At 40.8% G+C, this 25,799-nt stretch overlaps 1 protein-coding gene across 1 annotated transcript in view; it reads left to right on the top strand.

The window, feature by feature from the left end:
* CLIC4 (chloride intracellular channel 4) overlaps positions 1–25,799 on the top strand; it is a 95,300-nt gene that overhangs the window by 58,956 nt on the left and 10,545 nt on the right. Inside the window, exons 3-4 of the mRNA XM_001168510.7 lie at positions 8,984–9,109; positions 21,882–21,988. Of these exons, the coding sequence (XP_001168510.2) occupies positions 8,984–9,109; positions 21,882–21,988 (233 nt within the window). The remainder of the gene's footprint in view (positions 1–8,983; positions 9,110–21,881; positions 21,989–25,799) is intronic.

The following is a 25,799-nucleotide window of genomic DNA, read 5'->3' as shown; positions in this document are numbered from 1 at the left end:
CCACCTCCCTCCCAGACGGGGCGGCTGGCAGGGCGGGGGGCTGACCCCCCCACCTCCCTCCCGGATGGGGCGGCTGGCCGGGTGGGGGGGCTGACCCCCCCACCTCCCTCCCGGACAGGGCGGCTGGCCGGGTGGGGGGCTGACCCCCCCACCTCCCTCCCGGACGGGGCGGCTGGCCGGGTGGGGGGCTGATCCCCACCTCCCTCCCGGACGGGGTGGCTGCCGGGCAGAGACGCTCCTCACTTCTCAGACGGGGCGGCTGCCAGGCGGAGGGGCTCCTCACTTCTCAGAGGGGGCGGTTGCCAGGCAGAGGGTCTCCTCACTTCTCAGACGGAGCGGCCGGGTAGAGACGCTCCTCACCTCCCAGACGGGGTCGCGGCCGGGAAGAGGCGCTCCTCACATCCCAGACGGGGCGGCGGGGCAGAGGTGCTCCCCACATCTCAGACGATGGGCGGCCGGGCAGAGACGCTCCTCACTTCCTAGATGGGATGGCGGCCGGGAAGAGGCGCTCCTCACTTCCTAGACGGGATGGCAGCTGGGCAGAGACGCTCCTCACTTTCCAGACTGGGCAGCCAGGCAGAGGGGCTCCTCACATCCCAGACGATGGGCGGCCAGGCAGAGACGCTCCTCACTTCCCAGATGGGGTGGCTGCCGAGCAGAGGCTGCAATCTCGGCACTTTGGGAGGCCAAGGCAGGCGGCTGGGAGGTGGAGGTTGTAGCGAGCCGAGATCACGCCACTGCACTCCAGCCTGGGCACCATTGAGCACTGAGTGAACAAGACTCCGTCTGCTATCCCGGCACCTCGGGAGGCCGAGGCTGGCGGATCACTCGCGGTTAGGAGCTGGAGAACAGCCCGGCCAACACAGCGAAACCCCGTCTCCACCAAAAAAATACGAAAACCAGTCAGGCGTGGTGGCGCGCGCCTGCAATCGCAGGCACTCGGCAGCCTGAGGCAGGAGAATCAGGCAGGGAGGTTGTAGTGAGCCGAGATGGCAGCAGTACAGTCCAGCTTCGGCTCGGCATCAGAGGGAGACTGTGGAAAGAGAGGGAGAGGGAGACCGTGGGGAGAGGGAGCGGGAGCGGGGGGAGGGGGAGGGGGAGGGAGAGCCAAACTGCAATTCTTACAGTGTTACATTTCTGTGAAACATCTGTAAAATGAGCCTTTGTGGGTCAAACAGAACACCTGAGGCCTGAGAGGGCAGGTGAGAACTGCAAGTTGAAGAATCTTAGATTCTGTTTGGTTGATACATAGCTTGTGAGTGAATCAGATTACTGTTTAGAACTTGTCCATTTATTTGAAGTCTACTAATAGTTTGAAGGCACTAAAGTTTCTTCTCAGATTCTTCATTTGGAATCAGGACCTGCCATGGTTGTCTGTCATCTCAACAGTTAATCCTTGCAAACAGTTTTATCGCTTTATTTATTTAAAAAATATATATATAGCCTTTCAACCAAAACAAGATAGACTATTCACTAATCACAAATATTAATGGAAAATTGGTAATCATATGCCCTTTAAACTTTCCTTGGTTGTATATACGACTCTAAATTAATCAGATTTTGTTTATTACCAATCAGTTAATGCTAGGTAACCATTTATGAACCATCAGCTCTATTAAAGTTAAAACTGCCAATCTTATTTCCTGCATAATGCTTTGTTAATGTGATACTAAAAGTGGTAATGGCTTTCATTTGCATACTTTTAGTTCACTTTCACGTGCCTTATTTGATTTAATCTTTACAGACAAAGCAGATCTTATAAAGAGGAAATCCAGACCCAAAGAGGTTGTAATTTACTTAGTCATGTAGCTGGTAAATGGTAGAGCTTTTCCACTTGGGACTTCAAGCCAGTCCCTTTTATTCAGCCTTGGTTCTTTTTTCTCTGATATGCTAGCTTTCTCCCTCTCCCAATAAATATTTTTATTTGGGAGCCGGGTGCAGTGGCGTGCTCTCTAGTCCCAGCTACTTGCAGCTGAGGATCATTTGAGACCAGGAGTTTGAGGACAGCCTGGGCAACATAGCAAGAGAGAGAGACCCCTATCTCTAAAAAAAAAGAAAATTGAATAAAAATTTAAAAAATTAAGAATCTTTCTGTTTAGAGAGCTTAAAAACTTTCATAATTAATTATAGAAGTAATAGGTGTTATTTATTTTGTCCCACATGCCCTACCCGACCTACCCCTTTGGGTTTTTTTTTTTTTTTAAAGCATTGAGACTGTTATAAATAAATTTTCGGTGCTGCAAAAGAAATAACACTTGAATATAAAATTTTCTTTTTAATTCTCAGCAAGGCAAGTTACTTCTATAGAAGGGTGCGCTCTTACACATGGAGCAATGGTGAGCACACACTTGGATAAGGTAGGGGAAGGGGTTTTTATCCCTGACTCACGTGGCCCCTGCTGCTGTGTCTTTCCCCTATTGGCTAGGGTTAGACCGCACAGACTAAAGTAATTCTGATTGGCTAATTTAAAGAGAGTCACTGGGTGAGTGGTTTGGCCAGAAAAATGGTTATGACAGAGCAGGTAATTGGAATGAGTCAGGGTGGAGCAGGTAATCGAAAATGGTCACTTTATGAGGAAGTTAAGTTTAAAAGCAGAAGGTGAATTGAACATACTGACATAGATTATTTGAAAAGAAATTTAGAACTCATATCTAACAAGACCTTCTTCCCCTTTATCTAATCTACCGTGTTCTTAAAAAAAACTGTTTGTGAAAAACAGACTTATATTATTAACTTACAGTTAGGCATTTAATTGACTGTTCATTATAAAAATGTTAATGGATATGTTTTATGAATTTGGAGTGAGAAAATTGTTTTCCAGGTAATCACAATTTATATATGACAAGATTAAAAAACATTGCTTTTTTTTTTTTTTTTTGAGATGGAATTTTGCTCTTATTGCCCAGGCTGGAATGCAATGGCACAATCTCAGCTCACTGCAACCTTCACCTCCCGGATTCAAGCAATTCTCCTTCCTCAGCCTCCTAACTGGGATTACAGGTGTGCGCCACCATGCCCGGCTAATTTTGTATTTTTAGTAGAGATGGTGTTTCACCATGTTGGCCAGGCTGGGCTGGAACTCCTGACCTCAGCTGATCCGCCCGCCTTGGCCTGCCAAGGTGCTGAGATTATAGACATGAGCCACTGTGCCCAGTCTACAGTCATCTCTTGGTATCCATGGGGGATTGGTTCAAGGACCCCTGGTGGATACCAAAATCCACAGATGCTCAAGTTTCTTATATAAAATGGAATAGCATTTGCATATTAACCTACAAATAGCCTCCCATATACTTTAAATCATCTCTAGGTTATAATACCTAATATAGTGTAAATGCTATGTAAGTTGTCATTAGACTGTGTTTAGGGAATAATGACAAGAAAAAGTCTGTACATGTTCAGTACAACTGCAACCGCCCCCGCCCCTGCCCTGCCGCCCTTTTTTTTGAGACAGGGTCTCATTCTGTCGCCCAGGCTGGAGTACAGTGTGTGATCATGGCTCGCCTCAGCCTTCCAAGTAGTATGCAACACGCCTGGCTAATTTTTGTATTTTTTGTAGAGACGGGAGATCTATCTATCTATCTATAAAAATTTTTTTTTTTTTTTTTGAGATGGAGTCTCACCCTGTCACCCAGGCTGGAGTGCAGTGGCGCGATCTCGGCTCACTGCAACCTCCGCCTCTCGGGTTCAAGCGATTCTCCTGCCTTAGCCTCCCAAGTAGCTAGGACTACAGGCACCCACCACCACGCCCGACTAATTTTTTTTATTTTTAGTAGAGACAGGGTTTCACAATGTCGGCCAGGCTGGTCTCAAACTCCCGACCTCAAGTGATCTGCATGCCTCGGCCTCCCAAAGTGTTGGGATTACAGATGTGAGCCACCGCACATGGCCTTTTAAAAAATATTTTTGATCCTCAGTTGGTTGAATCCACAGATGCTGAACCCATGAATAAGGAGGGCTGACTTATTTCATTTTGTGAAAAACTTGAGCTTGTCAGACTAAAGAATGTTCAGTGAAAGCATCAGAGTTGAAAATCAAATCAGATTTTGACTTTTAAAAGTCCTCTTTTGGAGGTTAGGTTCTTACAGAAGTTGATAGGAAATATGTCTTATTTTACTTTGTTTAGGAAGCAAGATAGGCTCTAGAACTTGGACTTTGAGTTAAAAATTTTTGAATTAATGAGATAATTAAATAAATCTTTGTATCTTTGGTTGGAATGTAGTCATAGAAACCTGAGGCTTTCTAACCTAAATGGAAAGATGGAGCCAGAGAGAGAATATGAATAAGACCAAGGGAAATTGATAGATTATAAACTGGTTATAGATTTTTGATTCCCCTCTATCTTGAAAATTCTGATGACGAAGTATTTCACTTTCATGATATATTTAAAAATATTATGTTTGGAGACAGAGTCTCACTCTGTCGCCCAGGCTGAAGTGCAGTGGTGCAATCTCAGCTCACTGTAACCTCCGCCTTCCAGCAATTCTGCCTCAGCCTCCCGAGTAGCTGGGACTATAGGCATGCACTACTACACCCAGCTAATTTTTATATTTTTAGTAGAGATGGGGTTTCATCGTGTTGCCCAGGTTGGTCTCAAACTCCTGACCTCAGGTGATCCACCCGCTTCGGCCTCACAAAGTGCTGGGATTACAAGCATGAGCCACCATGCCCAGCCAATATTCTTTATTTTATTCAAATTCTGTGCATTTATGGTCAGGAAGGAAGGAAGAAGGAAGGCAGGCAGGCTAACTTAATAACAAGATAAACAGCTCTGGGCTATAATAGGAGGCAGAAACATTCTTTGAAACTATATGTTGTTGTATTTTCTTGAAGTACACATTTTTATGTTTGCTTTTTTAATTATGAAAGTTTTCAAACATGCATAAGAATAGAACAAACTTCTCCGTAAACCCAATTCAGTTATCAAGATCTTGCCACATTTGCTTTGCCCCTTTTTTCTTATTTTCTTTGCTGAAATGTTTTAAAGTAAATGCTAGACATCATGTCATTTCATCCCTACTTAATTCAGTGTATGTCTTCAAACAATGTGGACATTTTCTTCCCTAACCACAATGCTCTGATCTCCTGAAGTTCCTAGTATACAATTTGGGATTTCCCTGGTTATCTCTAAAATATCTTTTTATTTTTGGTTGGTTTGTTCAAATCAGTATCCAAGTAATTTCTACTTTTTATGTTTGATTGTTATATCTCTTAAGTTTTTCTTAATCTATAACAGTCCCCCACCTGTGTCTGGTAAAAGTACCATTCAGCTGAAAGGTAGATTGTCCCAAATCCAGAATTTAGCAATTGCTCCCTTGTGGTAGCATTTAACTTTGTCCTCTCATTTTCCCCCTCCCTGCATTTCCTGTAAATAATCTCAGGACCCCTTTGTACTCTTAAATTATTGAAGGCCTCAAACAGCTTTCAGTTATGTGGGTTATAGCTACCTATTTTACTATATTAGAAATTAAAGTTGAGAAATTAGCCTAGGCAATATGGTGAGATCCTCATCTCTACAAAAAATTTTTAAAAAATTAGCTGGGCTTGATGGAGTGTGCCTCTGGTCCCAGCTGCTTGGGAGGCTGAGGTAGGAGAATTGCTTGAGCCCAGGAAATCAAGGCTGCAGGGAACCATGATTGTGACATTGCACTCCTGCTTTGGTGACTGGTCTCAAAAAAAAAAAAAATCCTGAGAAATTTTAAAAATGTTTATTTACGGCCGGGTGCGGTGGCTCACACCTGTAATCCCAGCACTTTGGGAGGCCGAGGTGGGCGGATCATGAGGTCAGGAGACCATCCTGACTAACATGGTGAAACCCTGTCTCTACTAAAAAATACATCAAAAATTAGCTGGGCTTGGTGTGCGCCTGTAGTCCCAGCTACTTGGGAGGCTGAGGCAGGAGAATGGCGTGAACCTGGGAGATGGAGCTTGTAGTGAGCCGAGATTGCGCCACTGCACTTCAGCCTGGGCGACAGAGTGAGACTCTGTCTCAGGAAAAAAAAAAAAATTATTTACTAATTCATTAAATATAGAACAATAATGAACCCACTACTTATTACCATAAAACATTTTTAATGTAAAACAACTATATTTCCCAAAACAAAAAATAGTGAGAAGAGTGGCATTCTTTTACATTTTTGCACATCTTAGAAGAGGTTTCTCGTGTCTGCTTCTGCATTCATTACCTTGTGATATCTTGTACCAAGTAGCCAAGTAAATTTGGAAAATTTTACTATATGTGCACGAGAGGAGAATGAGAGTGAAAAAGGCAAATGATGCCTTAGTATTATAAGAATAGTTCTGACCCAATGGATCACCTGGTGAAAGGGTCTCCTGGCTTACAATTTGAGAAACAGCTGCCCCAGAGGCTGCTTTGTTTTGGTTTGTTGTTGTTGTTGTTTTGCGACAGGGTCTCACTCTGTTGCCCAGGCTGAAATGCAGTGATATGATCACTGTTCACTGCAGCCTCGACCGCCTGGGCTCAACCAATCCTCCCATCTCAGCCTCCCAAGTAGCTGGGACTACAGGCACGTGCCACCACACCCAGCTAATTAAAAAAATTTTTTTTATAGAGATGGGATCTCACTATGTTGCCCAGGCTGGTCTCGCTTGAACTCCTGGACTCAAGCAATCCTCCTGCCTTGGCCTCTCAAAGTGCTAATGTTACAGGTATGAGCCACTGCACCCAGCCTGCCCCAGAGGCTTGATTAGATTCAGGGTCAACTTCTTTGGTAAGAATACTTCATGGTGCCATAGGAAACACACCATATCTGGTCATCTCATTTTTTGATCCTAAAATTCATTGGTGGGTTTGGGTGAGCCATTTTGCTTTTTTAACAAGATAGTACAAACATTTCTTGCTGTTAGTAGTTGTCAGCATAACAGTTTCACCATCTTTATCAGTGTTTTGTGGTATTTTCAATTTTTCCTAATCAACAGGAGGAAGACATCTTATTGTTTACTTTTAAATTCCCTTTATAGTTGTGCTATTTTACATTTTTCTGTGTGTTCACTTGTTTTATCTGTCTCTCATCAATTTCTTTTGACCCATACCTATTTGATTTTTTTGATGACCTTTGGAATGAATTTGGACAAAATCCTTAGGTAATGTAGATTTTAAGCTTTTCTCACTCAGTACTTTGTCCATTCTTTGTTGCTTTTTACCCTTCATTATGCCATCTTTTATGTATTGAAGTAATTTTGATATTAGATAGTCTAATCTGGTGATCCTTTTCCTTGTCAAGCCTGGACTTCTAGAATAATGGGAAAGAAATAGCACCAGAATTTGGAATCTTATGAAGTTGAAGATGACTGCAGGATTCAGCTGCTTTTCTCTTTTATTTTGCCAAAAAGAAAAAAAAAAGGCCTAGGGAAGTCATGACTTACCCATCTTTACACAATTAGTTGGGGCCAGAGTTGATACCAGACACTAACTCTCCAAAATCTTTTTTCCCTCCTCATTCTATCACTATCTCTAATGAGTGACTTAGTTAATTTGGAATGAGAATGATGGATTTTGTATTTTGGTTAAAAAAAAAATCAAAGAATTTTCTTACCATAAATTATGTATTTTGTGGAGGCTTGCTTCTTATTAGAATACTATTACAGCTATTATATCTAGTGGAAAAGTACTATTTCTTTCTTTTTTTTGAGACAGAGTATTGCTCTGTCACCAGGCTGGAGTGCAGTGGTGCGATCTTGGCTCACTGTAACCTCCGCCTCCCGGGTTCAAGTGATTCTCCTTCCTCAGCCTCCCAAGTAGCTGGAACTACAGGTGCATGCTACCATGCCCAGCTAATTTTTATATTTTTAGCAGAGACGGAGTTTCACCATGTTGGCCAGGAGGGTCTCAATCTCTTGACCTCATGATCTGCCCACCTTGGCCTCCCAAAATGCTGGGATTACAGGCGTGAGCCACCACACCTGGTCGAAAAATACCTTTCTTTCTTTCTTTTTTTTTTTTTTTTTAAGATGTAGTCTTGCTCTGTCGCCCAGGCTGGAGTGCTGTGGTGAGATCTCTGCTGACTGCAGCCGCTGCTTCCGGGATTCAAGCGATTCTCCTGCCTCAGCCTCCTGAGTAGCTGGGATTACAGGCGCATGCCACCACGCCCAATTAACTTTTGTATTTTTAGTAGAGATGGGGTTTCACCATGTTGGTCAGGCTGGTCTCAAACTTCTGACCTCGTGATCCTCCTGCCTTGGCCTCCCAAAGTGCTGGGATTACAGGCGTGAGCCACCGTGCCTGGCTGAAAAATACCATTTCTTATTCAGTTTTATATACTTTAAAATTTAGAACCACTTTGATCTCTTTTCTTTTTCTTTTTCTTTTCTGACAGGGTTTTACTCTGTCACCTAGGCTGGAGTGCAGTGGTACATTCTCAGCTCACTGCAACCTCCGCCTCCCGGGTTCAAGTGATCCTTCTTCCTCAGCCTCCCAAGTAGCTGGAACTACAGGTGCGCGCCACCATGCCCAGCTAATTTTTATATTTTTAGCAGAGATGGGGTTTCACCATGCTGGCCAAGCTGGTCTCAAACTCCTGACCTCAGGTGATCCACCCGCCTCGGCCTCCCAAAGGGCTGGGATTACAGACATGAGCCACCATGCCCGGACAATTTATTTATTTTCTTTTTGAGACAGGGTCTCTCTGTCGCCCAGGCTGGAGTGCAGTGGTGCGATCATGGCTCACTCCAGCCTCAACTTCCCAGGCTCAAGTGATCCTTCCACCTCAGCCTCCCTGGTAGCTGGTACTATAGGCACGCACCACCATGCCTGGCTAATTTTTTATGTTTTGTGGAGACAGGATCTTACCATGTTGCCCAGGCTGGGTCTCAAACTCCTGGGCTAAGCAGTCTCCCACCTCAGCCTCCTGTAGTGCTACGACTACAGACGCAAGCCACCGTGCCTGGCCAACTTGGAGAATTTAAAGTATTATTGTTGTTTAAGAGTAAAAAATGATCTGATTTTGACCAATATTTTGCCCAACAGGAAGCCAGCAGACCTGCAGAACTTGGCTCCCGGGACCCACCCACCATTTATAACTTTCAACAGTGAAGTCAAAACGGATGTAAATAAGATTGAGGAATTTCTTGAAGAAGTCTTATGCCCTCCCAAGTGAGTATCAAGGAAAATACGTATGAAAATATTGTCACTTCTTTGAAGCTTGTGTTATTTGTCAGTAGAGATCTTTCTCGCAGCATTAATTTGGAATGACTAGGACCCTCTTCTATGTTTCTTATAATTAATGCTACACAGATATAAGAATTGGCTTCCAGCTAGGCCAATCAGCCATACTAAGAAAGGTGGGGATTTGTCTAAGCTGTAGAGTATGTGGTAGAAACAGATTTGGGATGTGTCTGATAGGTCAGGAAAGACTGGTTATTTGTGGACTGTAGGTCTCAAACTGAGAGAGAAGTTTAAAGAGGAGAAGGGGTGGGGAAAGACACATTCCAACTGAACCCAGTAAGAATGTCTTAGCAGGAGTGTGGCACAGGACTGCAATGAGATTTGATTTCAGTTCATTTTAAAGGTAACTTTCTAAAGCTATAATCCAAGGACATTGACTTTTCAGACTGTGTCCCTAGGATTCAGAGTTTTTATTTACTTACTTCTTTGAGGTGTTCCAGATCTCTAGGTCCTGGATGTACTGTAATGATAGTTACCTAAATTGCAGATATGCAGCTTTGCATCATACTGTAATATTGGCATAGATTCAAAGCATTATTTGTTTCTTTTAGGCTTTTCCAGTTTCATTATCCTGAAAATTGACATGTTTTGTTTCTACTGACCAAAACCTTTCTTACTGGTTAACTTGACTGTTGCCCTCCATGTCCAGATATATTTTCTGGGAATGGGATTATTGAGATGGAGGGTTCTAAAATAATTATAGGCATACCCTGAAGGGTATGGTTCCAGACCATTGCGAGTTAGGTTCCAGACCACTGTGATAAAATGAATATTGGAATAAAATGAGTCACATGAAATTTTTGGTTTCCCAGTGCATGTAAAAGTTATATTTACAGTAGTATACTGTAGTGTTTTAAGTGTGCAATAATAGCATTATGTCTGAAAATATTGCATGTACCTTAATTTAAAAATACTTCATTGCTAGGCTGGGTGTGGTGGCTCATGCCTGTAATCCCAGCACTTTGGGAGGCTGAGGCGGATGGATCACCTGAGGTTGAGAGTTCGAGACCAGCCTGACCAACATGAAGAAACCCCGTCTCTACTAAAAAATACAAAAAAAATTAGCTGGGCATGGTGGCAGGCACCTGTAATCCCAGCTACTCGGGAGGCTGAGGCAGGAGAATTGCTTGAACCAGGGAGGCAGAGGTTGTAGTGAGCCAAGATCGTGCCACTGCACTCCAGCCTGGGTGACAAAAGCAAAACTCCGTCTCAAAAAGAAATCATTGCTAAAAAATGCTAATGGTTATCTGAGCCTTCAGCGAGTCAATCTTTTTGCCGATGGAGGGTCTTGCCTTGATGTTGCTGGCTACTGACTGATCAGAATGGTGATTGCTGGTTGGGGTGGCTGTGGCAATTTCTTGAAGTAAGATAACAATGAATTTGTCTACATTGATGGACTCTTCCTTTCATGAAAGATTTCTCTGTAACATGCAATAGTGTTTGATAACATTTAAAAATTTTAAAGTAAATATTCTTTGCCTGAGGCTAATCTCAAGAGGTCCTGAGAACATGCACCCCTGTTTGATAGTGTTTTTACCCACAGTAGAACCTTTTTCAAAATTAGAATCCATCTTCTGAAACCCTCCTGCTGTTTTAACAACTAAGTCGATGTAATATTCTAAATTCCTTGTTGTCATTTCAACAATGTTCTTAGCATCTTCACTAGGTATACATTCTATCTCAAGAAACCATTTTCTTTGCTCATCATAAGAAGCAACTCCTCATCCATTCAAATTTTATTATGAAGGTAGAACAATTTGATTCATTTTCAGGCTCCACTTCTAATTCTAGTTCTCTTGCTGTTTTCAACACATATGTAGTTCCTCCCTCCACTGATGTCTTGAACCTGTGAATGTCGTCCATGAGGGTTAGAATCCACTTCCTCCAAACTCCTGTTAATGTTGCTATTTTGACCTCCTCCCATGAATCATGAATGTTCGTGTTTTTTTTTTTTTTTTGGACGGAGTTTTCGTTCTTATCGCCCAGGCTGGAGTGCAGTGATGTGATCTCGGCTCACTGCAACCTCCACCTCCCAGGTTCAAGCAATTCTCCTGCTTCAGCCTCCCGAGTAGCTGGGATTACAGGTGCCTGCTGCCACGCCCGGCTAATTTTTTTGTATTTTTTAGTAGAGTTGGGGTTTTGCCATTTTGGCCAGGCTGGTCTTGAACTCCTGACCTCAGATGATCCGCCTGTCTTGGCCTCCCAAAGTGCTGGGATTACAGGTGTGGTGTGAGCCACCAGACCTGGCTGAATGTTCTTAATTGCATCTAGAAAGGTAAATCTTTTCCAGGTCACTTTGCTTTGCTCAGATCCATCAGAGGAATCACTTTCTATGGCCTTATGAAATGTGTTTATTAAATAATAAGACTTGAAAGTCAAAATTTATGGACTGCAGAATGGATGTTGTGTTAGCAGGCATGAAAACAACCATGATCTCCCTGTATATCTCTATCAGAGTTCTGGGGGGGACTAGTGCATTGTCAATGAGCAGTAATATTTAGAAAGGAATCTTTTTTTCCTGGGCAGTGGGTCTCAACAGTGGGCTTAAAATATTTAGTAAACCATACTGTGAACAGATGGATGTGCCATTATCCAGGCTTTATTGTTCCATTTATAGAGCATGTGCAGAGTAGCTTCAGTATAATTCTTAAGGGTTCTTCAAATTTTGGAATGGAAGATGAGCATGGGTTTCAACCTAATGTCAACAGCTGGATTAGACTCTTAACAGAGTCAGCCTGTCCTTTGAAGATTTGAAACCAGACGTTGACTTTTTCTCTGTAGCTATGAAAATCATAGATGACATCTTTCAACAGAAGGTTTTGTCTGCATTAAAAATCTGTTTAGTGTAGCCACCTTCATCAATGATCTATCTAGAAGATCAATTCTAGATAGATCATTGTTGAAGGTAGATCAGATTTTCTAGATAGATCATCAGATGAAGGTGATGAAGATCTAGATAGATCAGCTAGATCTTCTAGATAGATCAGCTAGATCTTCTAGATAACTGGCTGCATGCAGCTTCTGCATAAGCATTTGCTGCTTCATGTTTTACTTTTATGTTACAAAGATGGCCTCTTTCCTTAAACCTCACGAACCAACCTCTGCTACCTTCAAACTTTTCTTCTGTAGATTTGTCACCTCTCTCTGCCTTGATAGAACTGAAGTGAGTTAGGGCCTTGATCTGGATTAGGTTTTGGCTTAAGGGAATGCTGTGGCTGGTTTGATTATCTGGACCACTCAAACTTTCTCCCTATTGGCAATAAAGCTGTTTTTCTCTATCATTTGTGTGTTCACTGGAATAGCACTATTTCCTTCAAGAACTTTTCTTCTGTATATGCCGTTTGGCTGTTTGGTGGAAGAAGTCTAGCTTTCAGCCTATCTCAGCTTTTGGCCTGTCTCAGCTTTCGACATGCTTTCCTCACTAAGCATAATCATTTCTAGCTTTTGATTTAAAGTGAGAGATATGTGACTCTTCCCTTCACCTGAACACTGAGAGGTCATTGTAGGGTCATCAACTGTGGGCTGATTTCAATATTATTTTGTCTCAGGGAGCAGGAAGGCCTGAGGAGAGGGAAAGACAGGGGAACAGCAATCACTGGAGCAGTCAGAACACACGCGATATTAATCAGTTAAGTGTGCTGTCTTATATGGGTGTGGTTTGTGGTGCCCCCAAAACAATTACAAGAGTAACATCAGAGATCACTGATCACAGATCATCATAACAGATACAATAATAATGAAAAGTTTTGAAATATTGCAAAAAATACCACAGTGTGACAGAGACATGAAGTGAGCACATGCTGCTGGGCAAAATGGCGCCATCTTGCTTGACTCAGGGTGCCATAAACCTTCAATTTGTAAAAAACGTAATATCTGCAAAGCACAATGAAGCAAAGCTCAATAAAGCAAAGCACAATAAGACAAGTTATACCTGAAGTTACTCAATTTGGTTTTTTTTTGTTTGTTTTGTTTTTTTTGAGACAGAGGCTCACTCTGTCACCCAGGCTGGAGTGCAGTGGCACAATCTTGGCTCACTACAACCTCTGCCTCCTGGGTTCAAGTGATTCTTGTGCTTCAGCCTCCCAAGTAGCTGGGATTACAGGCACCTGCCACCATGCCTGGCTAATTTTTGTATTTTTAGTGGAGATGGGGTTCCACCATGTTGGCCAGGCTTGTCTCGAAATCCTGACCTCAAGGTATCCGCCCACCTCGGCCTCTCAAAGTGCTGGGATTACAGGTGTGAGCCACTGTACCTGGCCCAGTTACTCAGTATTCATCCATTCATTTATTTATTGATTTATTCATTCTGCAAAGCATTAATGGACTACAAAGCACTGTGAATATATTAGTAAATAAAACACAGTTCTTGCCCTCAACAAGTACAGTCATGTATGGGTGGAGAGGTGTTTATGGTGGTGGGATGGGGAAGTGAATGGAATCAGGAAAGGCTTTAGAGAAGAGAGAACACTTGAACTGTCTTAATTTAAAAAAAAAAAGAAAAAAGATGTTCAGCAGTTGAACAAAGGAGTGACAGGTATTGCAGAGCAGAAGAGTCATTTTAAATCAATAGTATAAACATATATGTTATACACATACTATACAGAAATAGTATGTAATGTATATTATAATTAATATAATATTAATATTATACGTATATTTGGGGGAGACTTGGAGTGGCTGGACTGTGATGTGCATGGTTGGGATGGTAGGCAGGAAGGCTGATGAGCAACAACGCCTCTGTCTATAACTAGCTTCTCATCTGTTGTGAGCAGAATTGCCCTCTGGTTAACAATCTTGTGCTAAGCCTAAGATTTTATTTTCTTAATTCTTTTTTTCTACTAAAATTCTAAAAGCCTATCCTCTACTATCCTTCCTGCCCTTCTAAGAGCCTGGAGCTTCTTTTTTTCTCTACCTTCCCAGGAGTCCTAACCTTCCTTTCATCCCCAGTAAAGTATCTCCAGACCAACATTAAGAAAACCATGTCTTGATTTTTCCTTCAGGCCATGCATATAATTAGAATGCCAATAAATCAAAGCTAGGATATTTGTGAATATAAATTGAAGCTTTATATGTCTCAGTAGGGTACTATTGTGAACATGAATTCAACTTAGTGGAAATAACTTTTTTTTTTTTTTTTTTTGAGACGGAGTTTCACTTTTGTTGCCCAGGCTGGAGTGCAATGGCGTGATCTTGGCTCACTGCAACCTCTGCCTGTCAGGTTCAGGAGATTCTCCTGCCTTAGCCTCCCAAGTAGCTGGAGTTACAGGCGTCCACCACCATGCCCAGCTAATTTTTTCTGTTTTTAGTAGAGATGGGATTTCACCATGTTGGCCAGGCTGGTCTCGAACTCTGGACCTCAGGTGATCCACCCGCCTCGGCCTCCCAGAGTGCTGGGATTACAGGCATGAGCCACCGCGCCTGACCATAACTTTTTTTTTCTTTTTTTTTTGACGGAGTCTTTCTGTCGCCCAGGCTGGAGTGCAGTGGCACGATCTCGACTCACTGCAACCTCCGCCTCCTGGGTTCAAGCGATTCTCCTGCCTCAGTCTCTTGAATAGCTGGGATTACAGGTGCCCGCCACCATGCCCTGCTAATTTTTTTTGTATTTTTAGTAGAGACAGGGTTTTACCATATTGGCCAAGCTGCTCTTGAACTCCTGACCTTGTGACCTGCCCACCTCAGCCTCCCAAAGTGCTGGGATTACAGGCATGAGCTACCGCGCCCAGCCATACTTTAAAAAAAAAAAAAAAATATATATATATATATATATATATATATATATATATATATAGACAGTATCTTGTACTGTCGCCCAGGCTGGAGTGCAGTGTTGCTGTCCTGGCTCACTGCAACCTTGAACTCCTAGCCTCCTGCCTAGGATGATCCTCCTGCCTCAGCCTTCCAAATAAGTGGGACCACAGGCATGCACCCTATGTCCCACTTGTAGGTCCCTTTTTGGTCTTTTTTTTTTTTTTTTGAGACATGGTCTTGCTCTGTTGCCCAGGCTGGAGTGCAGTGGTGTGATTATGGCTCACCACAGCCTCGACCTCCTGGGCTCAAGCAATTCCCCTGAGGCACTGGGAGTACAGGTGTGTGCCACCATGCCCAGCTAAGTTTTAAAAAATTTTTGTAGAGATGGGGTCTTGCTATGTTGCCCAGGTTGGTCTCAAACTCATGGGCGCAATCAGTTCTCCTGCCTCAGCCTCCCAAATTGCTGGGATTACACATGTAAGCTGTCATGCCTGGTCCCTTTTTAGTCTTAAAAGTGTCAGCTCAGAGGTAAGTTCCATATTTGCCAACTTGCTCTCAGACACTAACTGAAAATGATCTTCCTCTCATGTCACTGTAGATCATTGTATCAACATTAAATTATAAATGGAGAAGTAGTTTGAATTATTATTCATTCTCTATGAAGGAAACTATTTTGTTTTAAAGGATTGTCTGAAGTGCTTATTATATAAATTCTTCCAAGTATATATAAGTTTTTAAAATTAGTGTGCTGAAAACATACATATGACTTTAGTTAAATGGACATTTCCTCATATTCTCTTACATCCTTCAGCAACAACAACAATGAAGACTTTTGGGCTGGGCGCGGTGGCTCATGCCTGTAATCCCAGCACTTTGGGAGACTGAGGCGGGCGGATGACTTGAGCTCAGGAGTTCAAGACCAGCCTGGGCAGCATGGTGAAACCCTGTCTCTACAAAAAAATACAAAAATTAGCTGGATATGGTGGCACGTGCCTGTAGTCCCAGCTACTGGGGAGCCTGAGGTGGGAGGATCGCTCGGGCCTGGGAGGCAGAGGTTGCAGTGAGCTGAGATCATGCCACTGCATTCCAGCCTGCACGATACAGCAAGACCCTGTCTCAAAAAAGAAGGAAAAAAAAAAGAATTTTCATTATTCTTGCTCATTTCTCTCTGAGGGAAAGTGACATTAAGAGAAATAGTAAGGTTAATATGGAATATTCTGGATTCTTAGCATCTAATGCTCTATAAGACATCATAGCTTTAAATTGGACCTTGAAAACAAACATTTTCATATTGCTTTTTTATATAAAAATTCTAGCCCCATTATATTTGAGCATATTCATAGAAACATTGTAACCAGAGATGGTCTTTTTCATTCAGTTTAAATACATAGGAATCTTTGTGTTATAAATGTTCATAGTGTGCCAAATCCCCTGTAGGGGTAAAAATTTTTACTTCTTCTTTGTTTTTTTTTTGTTTTGTTCTGTTTTTGTTTAGAGACAGGGTCTCACTCCTTGCTCTGTCACCCAGGCTGGAATGCGGTGGTGCAATCTTACCTCACTGCAGCCTCAACCTCCCAGGCTCATAATCCTCCTGCCTCAGCCTCTTGAGTAGCTGGGACTACAGGTGCACACCGCCACGCCTGGCTAATTTTTGTATTTTTTTTGTTGAGAGTAAGATCACTTTCAATTGGTGTCTGAGAACAGGGTCTCGCCATGTTACCCAAGCTGTGGCCTTGAACTCCTGGCTCAAGCCATCTGCCCACCTCAGCCTCCCAAAGTGCTGGGATTACAGGCGTGAGCCACCGTGCCTGGCCAGGGATTGTTTTTGATGCTGCTTATCCCTCTGCTGTTATTAATAACACTCAAGTACTAATTATGCACCATGCATTGTGCTTTGTGGGTTATTTTGTGGATTATCTCTGTTAATCCTCACAAAGACTTTGTGAAGAAACTGAAGATGTAATCCAAATAATTTGTCCAAGGTTTCACAGTTAATGGTGGCAGAGCAGGGATACTTTTGAAGCCACATCAATATGACTTCAAAAATCTGTGTTTCATCTGTTCTCTGCTTTCTGCTTCTTATTTTATTGGGTTTGGCTTTTGTAAAAGAGGGAAAATGTTAAGTCTTTAATTGGGATTGTGGTTTAATGAGTACAAAATTGAAAGCTAGCTCAAGTTTAGAGGAAAGGTAGGAGAGAAATCAAAGATAGTTTACTTGACTGTGAACAAGTGGGACCAAAGGTGGTTATTAAACTTAATTCAGTGAATTCTTTTTTTTTTTTTTTTTTTGAGACAGAGCCTTGCTGTGTCGCCCAGGCTGGAGTGCAGTGGCAGCATCTTGGCTCATTGCAACCTCCACTTGCCAGGTTGAAGCAATTCTCCTGCTTCAGCCTCCTGAGTAGCTGGGATTACAGATGTGCACCACCACACCTGGCTAATTTTTGTATTTTTAGTAGAGACGGGGTTTCACCATGTTGGCCAGGCTGGTTTGGAACTCCTGACTTCAAGTGATCCGACCTCCTTGGCCTCCCAAAGTGCTGGGATTACAGGTGTGAGCCACAGTGCCTGCCCTTACTTAATTCAGTGAATGCTTTGAAAAAGCAGGTGAATCTTAACTCTTCTGATGAATTTTTATTTATTTGTATGCATTGAAACAGCATGTTTGAAGTGGGAATGTCGCCTTCTTAGTGGGCTCTATGGACCCAGAATGTGAAATGCTAATTAATTAGCATAATTTTCATCATGCAGAATTGTTTCTAGGGGATGAGTGGGAGGAGGAAGAGTTTCTGGGATCACAAGCTGCATTTATTTTCCTTCCCTCTATTGTGCTATATTGTTCTAGGGCACCCAGGGACCATTCTGTCTCACTGCCTTTTCTTCCAGAACAAGGAGGTCTCAGGTCTTTATTGCTAGTCTTCTTCAGGCTCTGCTTGTAAGACTGTTTCTAAATAGGATAAGGAGAAAAAGGAGAAGAATTGTGCAAGCTTGTAGACTGGAATCTAGCATTTCTAATAACATGTTTTTGTCATTTGATGTACTGAGAACTGAGTGGTTTTTTGTGAACACTTCCTGATTTAATCATGACAAATATACATACAGGCAATTGTCTATTCTAGAGTTGCTTAACATTGAGAGGCTAATGAAAAGCTCAAATCAGATAACTTTTACTGGTATGTGTAGCTATAGGTTTTAAAGTGAACTTTTTCTTCTTCTCTGGGGAAAGTATTTTTGTGTATGTTTTATAGTTCTTGCTTGAATGAAGAAACCACTTTGCTAAAAAACTTTGAGACTTGGATTTTTAACTGAAACAGCCTAGATATACTTAGCTAACTTACTGATAAAAGGATAAAATAGAAGGAAGCGAGATAAATTTGGAGGGGCATGCTATAAAATGTTATTAAACCTTTTTTAAAAATGAGACATACACGCCGGGTGTGGTAGCTCACGCCTGTAATCCCAGCACTTTGGGAGGCCAAGGCGGGTGGATCATGAGGTCAGCAGTTTGAGACCAGCCTGACCAACATGGTGAAACCCTGTTTCTAATAAAAATACAAAAAATTAGCTGGGCGTGGTGACGGGCGCCTGTAATCCCAGCGACTTGGGAGGCTGAGGCAGGAAAATCGCTTGAAACCGGAAGGCAGAGGTTGCAGTGAGCGGAGATTGCGCCACTGTACTCTAGCCTGGACAATAAGAGCAAAACTCTGTCTCAAAAAAAAAAAAAAAAAGAGACATACAAAAAAGGAATTTACAAGGCTAATCAGCCTTCATTTTTATATTTACACCAGAAAGGAGAAAATGCCTGAGATCTTTCCTAAAAGCATGGAAACATTCTTAGCTAGTCTAAAATGTTAAGAGTCTGTGATGTAAGCAGAATTAAGGACTTATCTGAAAGTCTAAATACCCTGGGTGCTCATGTCTATTCTGTCATTGACACTTAACCTTTTATTATTTGTCTCCCTTTTGCTAAGTGTTAAAATGAGTTCTCACAATAACCGAAAACCATTGCTTGATCAAGCTATTTGCTAAAGCCAATAATAATGCATAAATTACAATGTAATGTTTGGGGAAGATGCAAAAAAGTTGATTTTGAACCTACTGGTTTAGAATTTGATTTATCTTTTAGAGATAATCTAATCTGTAATAGAAACAAACAAACAAACAAAAACACTAGACCTGGGGACAGGAGATTTCAGTTTTAGTTTGTCAGTACTTTTTTTTTTTTGAGACGCAGTCTCGCTCTGTCACCCGGGCTGAGTGCAGTGGCATGATCTCTGCTCACTGCAACCTCTGCTTCCTGGTCTCAAGCAATTCTCCTGCCTCAGACTCCTGAGAAGCTGGGATTACAGGCACCCGCTACCATGCCTGGCTGATTTTTGTATTTTTAGTGGAGACAGAGTTTTGCCATGTTGGCCAGGCTAGTCTCGAACTCCTGACCTCAATCGATCCGCCCACCTTGGCATCCCAAAGTGCTGGGATTACAGGCATGAGCCACTGTGCTTGGTCTCGTTTGTCAATACTTTTAATTAGCTGAGTGATTTGGGGGCCAAGTGTGTAAGCTTTCTGGAACATAATTTCCTTTTAGGTAAAATGAGAGATCTGAGGTGAACATTCTCTTATAGCTATACTATTCTGTGCATTAAATTAATAGTACAGGCTGGGTGCAGTGGCTCAGGCCTGTAATCCCAGCACTTTGGGAGGCTGAGGCAGGAGGATCACTTGAGCCCAGGAGTTCAACACTAGCCTGGGCAACATGGGGAAACCTCGTCTCTACAAAAAATACAAAAAGCTAGCCAAGTGTGGTGGCACATGCCTGTAGTCCCAGCTACTCAGGAGGCTGAGGTGGGAGGATCGCTTGAGCCCAGGAGGTTGAGGCTGCAGTGAGCAAGATCCTGCCACTACACTCCACCCTGGGTGACAGAGGGAGACCCTGTCACACACACACACACACACACACACACACACACACACACACACACACAAAAGTACAAAATTAGTAATTCATCTCAAAGGGACAACAGGGCATATTACAAGAATTACACTGTATATATGAATGATGAATATATAAATGATCTGTAATTCAAGCCTGCCTTCCCGAAAATTATTTTAAGAACTATGAGGCTTACTTCATTAGTACAATTAGGTACAGCTAAATAGTGGTTGGGGAAAAGGAGAATTTGGGAAACTTGGCTATAGGAAGACATAGATGTATTGAAAAGGCACTATGTTCACTGCGCTATTTTTTGTTTGAAATGAGTCAATGATGGTCCTGTATCACAAGCAGTACAAACATTTAAACCGGAGGCTTGTTTGTATAGTCAAGGAAAATCCAGGGATGGTGGATCTGTGATTAACTGTTTCAGCCCAGGCAGAAACAAAGAAAATGGAGAGGGTAAAGGGTCCTATAGTTGGTGATGTGTGGTTAATGTGTGGCTAGATAGATATAGATATCTAAATTCAGGTGAAACTCACTGTAATTTTTACAGAAAAACTCTTTATGTAAATAATTGTGTTTATAAGATAAATCTTTAAGCTTAAAAAATGAGAGCTATCTAGAGACTAGGTACACTTATTAAAAAAGATGTCTTGAGCATGTAGGTGTTCAATAGATATTTTATATCTTCCTTACCAATATAGTACTCTGCCCAATATTTAGAAGATATATCTCTTCCTGAATTCAAAATAGTAAACAGAAGATACATGAATATAAAAGCTGAAACACAACTTGCAACTGAACTGAATTTTGAAAACTACTTCCCCTTCGTTTTTAAAGAAAGCTGGCAAGACAATGTCTTCAAATAAATGAGCTGAAATAATTAGTACACTGTAAGGTTTTTTCTAAAGTCTTATTGCTCCCAAGTCCATTTTCTAGTGACGTTTTGCAGGACCTTCAAGCTGATTAATCTTCCCTAAAATGGGGCTAAGAATCTGAATTCTTCTAGCCCTGACTCCTGGGGCTGACATGAGTCCTCCTAAAGGGAAGATGAATAATTGAGCTTTTTCATATATTTTCCAGTTTGAAGAAGAAATATACACAGAGTATGTGTGTTTTAAATCTAAACATGTGAAATATACATTTTTGTGTGTGTTTTAGAAAGCTGGTGTATTACGTCTGTTCTAAAAGTAGAAAAATTTGACAACACAATAGAACACTTGTCAGTGTGCTTTCTGACATCTCATTTTGTTGTTGTTCGGTGCTACCCTCATAAATATTCTAGGGAATGTGTAATATAAGGGAGGTTTTGGGAAATCCCAGGTGTAGGTTTCAAGCGATTGATCCGCCTCCTTCTGTTTTTGTCCTTAACCTGCTATGGGTGATCATGATGCTTGACCAGCCTAGGCGCTTTTCCTGCCGTTGGGGTTCTCTGGCTGGTTTAGTGCAGGACATACTAAGGATCTGGTTGGCACTGCTGTTTGAGAAGGCGCGTGAGCTGTGCTGTCTGGTGACTACTGAGCACTTGAAATGTGACTAGTGCAACTGAGGAAGTGAATTTTTAATTTTGTTTGTGATTAATTTAAATTCATATTCAAATAGGTACATGGCACTAGTGGCTACTGTACTGGACAATGAAGATAGAGAACATTTCCATCATCACAGAAAGTTCTCTTGGACAGCACTGCTCTAGCAATCTCATTCCAAGACTCCCATTGGCCTGGCAGAAATCTCTGAACAAGTCAACTGTTTCCCCAGCATTCTAATTTATCAGATGGAGGTGGAGTGCACATGCCCTGTGGTTGCCAAGAATATTAATATGTGAACAAAAACACAGTGCAGAGCTTTGTCTCGTAAGGAAAAAACAGTTTTTAAAAATACCATAGAAAACAAATGATGGTATTTCTTATAATAATAACTATTAAAAGACGTCTAGTAACTGCTAGCATGGTGGTTTGCGAGAACTTATGCTAATTCATCTTTGAAGGATCTATAATCCATATCACTTTTTCTATTTAGGTACTTAAAGCTTTCACCAAAACACCCAGAATCAAATACTGCTGGAATGGACATCTTTGCCAAATTCTCTGCATATATCAAGAATTCAAGGCCAGAGGCTAATGAAGGTAAAAAACAAAAACTTGAATTAACATTGCAACAAAAAACCCCAAACAACAACAGGCTGTTATTATGACAGTGATTATAAATGAATACTTTAGAGTCCAGCCATTCCCATAAGTAATAAAAACTGTCTTTCAGAGTTGGTCAGAAATTGGACAATAAAGTGGAATAAGTCCCTATGTTGCTATTTTTCCATGTTTCTAGCTAGTAGCACAGTATATAGTAAGTGTGTGATAAAATGCTTCTTGAATGAAGTTTATTTCATCTTATTTTGAGAAGTTACTGTGAAGGGAGCTAGGCAAAGAATTAATGGTGCATCAGAAACAGTGGATTGTGTGGTTGTGGTGGTTTAGCATAGATTGGTTGAGCTTAATTTAAACTGTAACTAAATGTTTATTGTTGAGTGCCTGCCGCCTAGAGTCAGTCTGAGGTTTTTTTTTTTTTTTTTTTGCTTTGTTTTGTTTTTGTTGTTGATGTTTTTGCTAATTACCCTTGAGCAATGTTTGGAGTTGCTTTAAGAGGGTAATTAGACATACTATCCTTCCAAATTTCTCTGCATCTTCAAGCTGGAATTTCATTTTCAAGTCATGTTTTCGTGGTAAGAATTGTTTAGGTAGTACAGATGCAATTTTCTTTTATTTATTAAAGGACACTATTTTTATTATTTTATTCACCAAATGAATGTATAGTGTAGGGAGGTCTCTTTGGAAGAGGTTCCATTCAGTGAACCTTGTCTTAACTACAGCATTTAGTAATTTCCTTTTCTCTTCGGGATGTTAAGCAGAGTTCTCTCTGGGGAAAACTGTGTAGCACACATTAGTGTTTATTTGAAAGTAACCCAATAACCAAAAATGCTAGCTTCTAAAAATATTTATCATAGTTCCAGATAGTTTCCTAGCTTGAGTGGGATTCTTTTGAGAAGAAGTTTATGTCAGCAAATGAACAAGAATACCAAAGGTGAAAATATCAGTGCTGGTTAAACAAGAATGAATATCTTTTTAAAAAGTGAAATACTTGCTAATTTCCTTGTTATTTCAGTACTATTATTATAAAATGCTGCAATTTTAAAATTTAGTATTGGATTCCAATGTCTTTTGCTCTTGATTTTTGGAATAATACTTAACTACATGAAATGTTTTTCTACAGTGAAGGGAAAAAAGGGAAAAATGTTAGTGCTCAGGTCTGGCTTGTATCTGTTAATAATGTATTCTAGTAGCTGCCATGGTTTGGAAGCAATTTTCTTTAGTAATTGGCTTTTTTTTTTTTTCCTGACTAATGTTTCTGTCTAAGCAATTTATACATTAAGCAACTGGTTATGTTGGAGCCCCTCCTTTCCACAGACAGTGTCTTTTCTGTTCTGCACTTCATGCGAGCTAACTGTTCTTTTCATAAAACTACCCTTTTATACTTAGATGCCCCTGCTGCATACTTCTTTGAACAATCTTAGTTACAGTTATGTTTTTATTTTTCCGTGTGGTTTTTTGGGAGTTGGAGGGTGGTTAAATTTCTTCTGACACTTAGTGGGGAGGAGAAAGGAATAAAATGTGTTTGCTTCCCCTTTGAGGGATGAGGATGGGGCGGGGTGGGGGTGGGGCGGGAATAAAAAGGTTAGAAAGTGACTCATTTAAGTATAACTTTGTATTCTATTTTTTCCCTATCAATTTGTTACTATCTTAAGTAGCCACCTACTCTTCCTGTCCTCAGAATGCTGTAACCAATAAGAACAAACAACATAATATAATACATGGTACATAATCTAGAAGGCTTTATATTAAATTACCTACTGGTAAATAAAAGTTCCAGTTGCCAAGCAACTTCTCTCCACAGGGACCTGTTGAGGCCATGAGACTTTAGAAAACAATATTTCAAATCACTTTGGAGCTTAATGGGCCCTCCTTATGTATGTTTGCCGCAGGCCTCAGATCCATTTAGTGCAATCAAATGCCTTTAGTAATCCTAGGAAATTAGTGATTCTCCTTTTTATTTCCCCCAACCCCCACCCAGATGCTGACAATTTACACAGAGATGAATTTGTCGTTTTACATGGTAAATCAGAGTAGACAAGTCTGATTAGTTTTACCACCTATTAAATATTTTCAAAATCCAATATGTTTGGACAATTTTAAGACCTTTTAGGACTTAATTCTAAGTAAGGGATTCGATGCCTGAATGCTACAGTTTTGGGCTAATGAAACTGAAATAGAAGGGCTAGTGGTTAGGTTGGGGTACGAAGTAAACAAGTAAAATGTGAAGAATAAAGGGAGAGACACTGATGATAGATAGATAACACATATATAATTCTTTTGATAACACGTTCAAGTTGATTGGGAGTAAAAGTTTATGTAACCATTTAGGCAGTCAAAGAGAAGCTCATGGGTAATTTCTTTTGTGGGGATGTATTAAGTATGACCTGTCCCCAGATCTCCTACTTTTTTTAAGTTCTGTGATGGCATTAATTTATGTAATTTGCTAAGGTCCCAACTGTGACTAGTCATTGATATTTATAATACTCAGTCATTGATATTTATAATACTCATAAAAGAGATGTGAACTTAGCCTTGTTGAATGTACTCTGAGGCATATTTCATGATGTCCAAATTCCTATTTTTAGATGGAGGCAAGGAATCTAGAGGTTCTGATTAGTTCCTTTTTATTCAGGGTCCTCTCCTTTCTCCTCTCCCCACTACTCCTGCCTTTCTCTCTGGAAAAGTGTTGGAAGTCAGAGGATGGTTGTGCATTATTGTAGCAGTAAGCCTGCATTGTATATTGAATTATCTTTAAATATCCATTACCTCTTTCTATTTTCCACTGATGTGTAACTTAGCCTTAAAACTTGTTTGTATAAGGTTACCCTTTATTAAGACTGCGGTAGGTAGCTTGAAAATATGGTTTTATCCACGTCAGTGCTTACAATTTTTAGTCTTTGTTTTAGTCATTGTAAATTATCTTGTTTTTCAATAACAGAAATGCTCTTATTACATTTAATGTTTTCTGCCTTGAATTTTACTCATTCAAATCATACAAATAACAGAGAATACATGATTGTTGAAAAAGTTAAAATAGTATAGAAATAAATTTAATAAAACTTAATTGCCCCTCTTTAATCACATTACATGACCTCTTCAACAATTTAGTGTTCTTCTTTTTTCTATGTAATTTTGCAAACATTTCTGTAAGTATGTATTATGTACATACATTATGCAGTTATACTTTTCACTTATATGGTAGAAATGCTTCTATATCAAAATATAGATCTACCTCAATTTTTAGAAATTCTGCTTTGTATTTTATAATATGGATTTTCATTTAACCATTTCCATGTTGATAGACATCTAGATTGTCTCAAGTTTTTTTTTTTCTTCACTATAATAAACAGTGCTGCTGGTGAATGTCCTTGAGCTAGATTCCAAATAGTTCAAAAAGTTTGTGCATTTTAAATTTTGCTCTATTTTGCTAAATTGTTCTCCAAAAGTCTATACCAGTTTATATTCCCACAAACATGAAAGTATTCATTACCCTACACTTCGGATCCTGGTGTGTGTTTATCTTTGTAATTTTGCTGTGTTCTCTTAGACAAGAAAGGGTGTTTTGACTTTCATAATTACTTTTAAACTGATATTGTTGCTCTGTTGCACTTAAAAATTTTTTGAGAGCTTTATGAAATAGCTTCTTAGGGATACCAGCATTACTACATCGGGGTATTGGAGAATAATAGTGCTACTTATTAGCTATAAGACAGGGAGCTACTTTGTGATGGCTTGCTACTGCCTTCTAGTGGTTAATTTTGACATTTTCTTTATATTTACATACTCCTTT

Source organism: Pan troglodytes, chromosome 1, assembly GCF_028858775.2.
Source record: "Pan troglodytes isolate AG18354 chromosome 1, NHGRI_mPanTro3-v2.0_pri, whole genome shotgun sequence".
Classification (NCBI taxonomy): domain Eukaryota; kingdom Metazoa; phylum Chordata; class Mammalia; order Primates; family Hominidae; genus Pan; species Pan troglodytes.
This window is presented reverse-complemented; position numbering and strand designations above follow the sequence as displayed.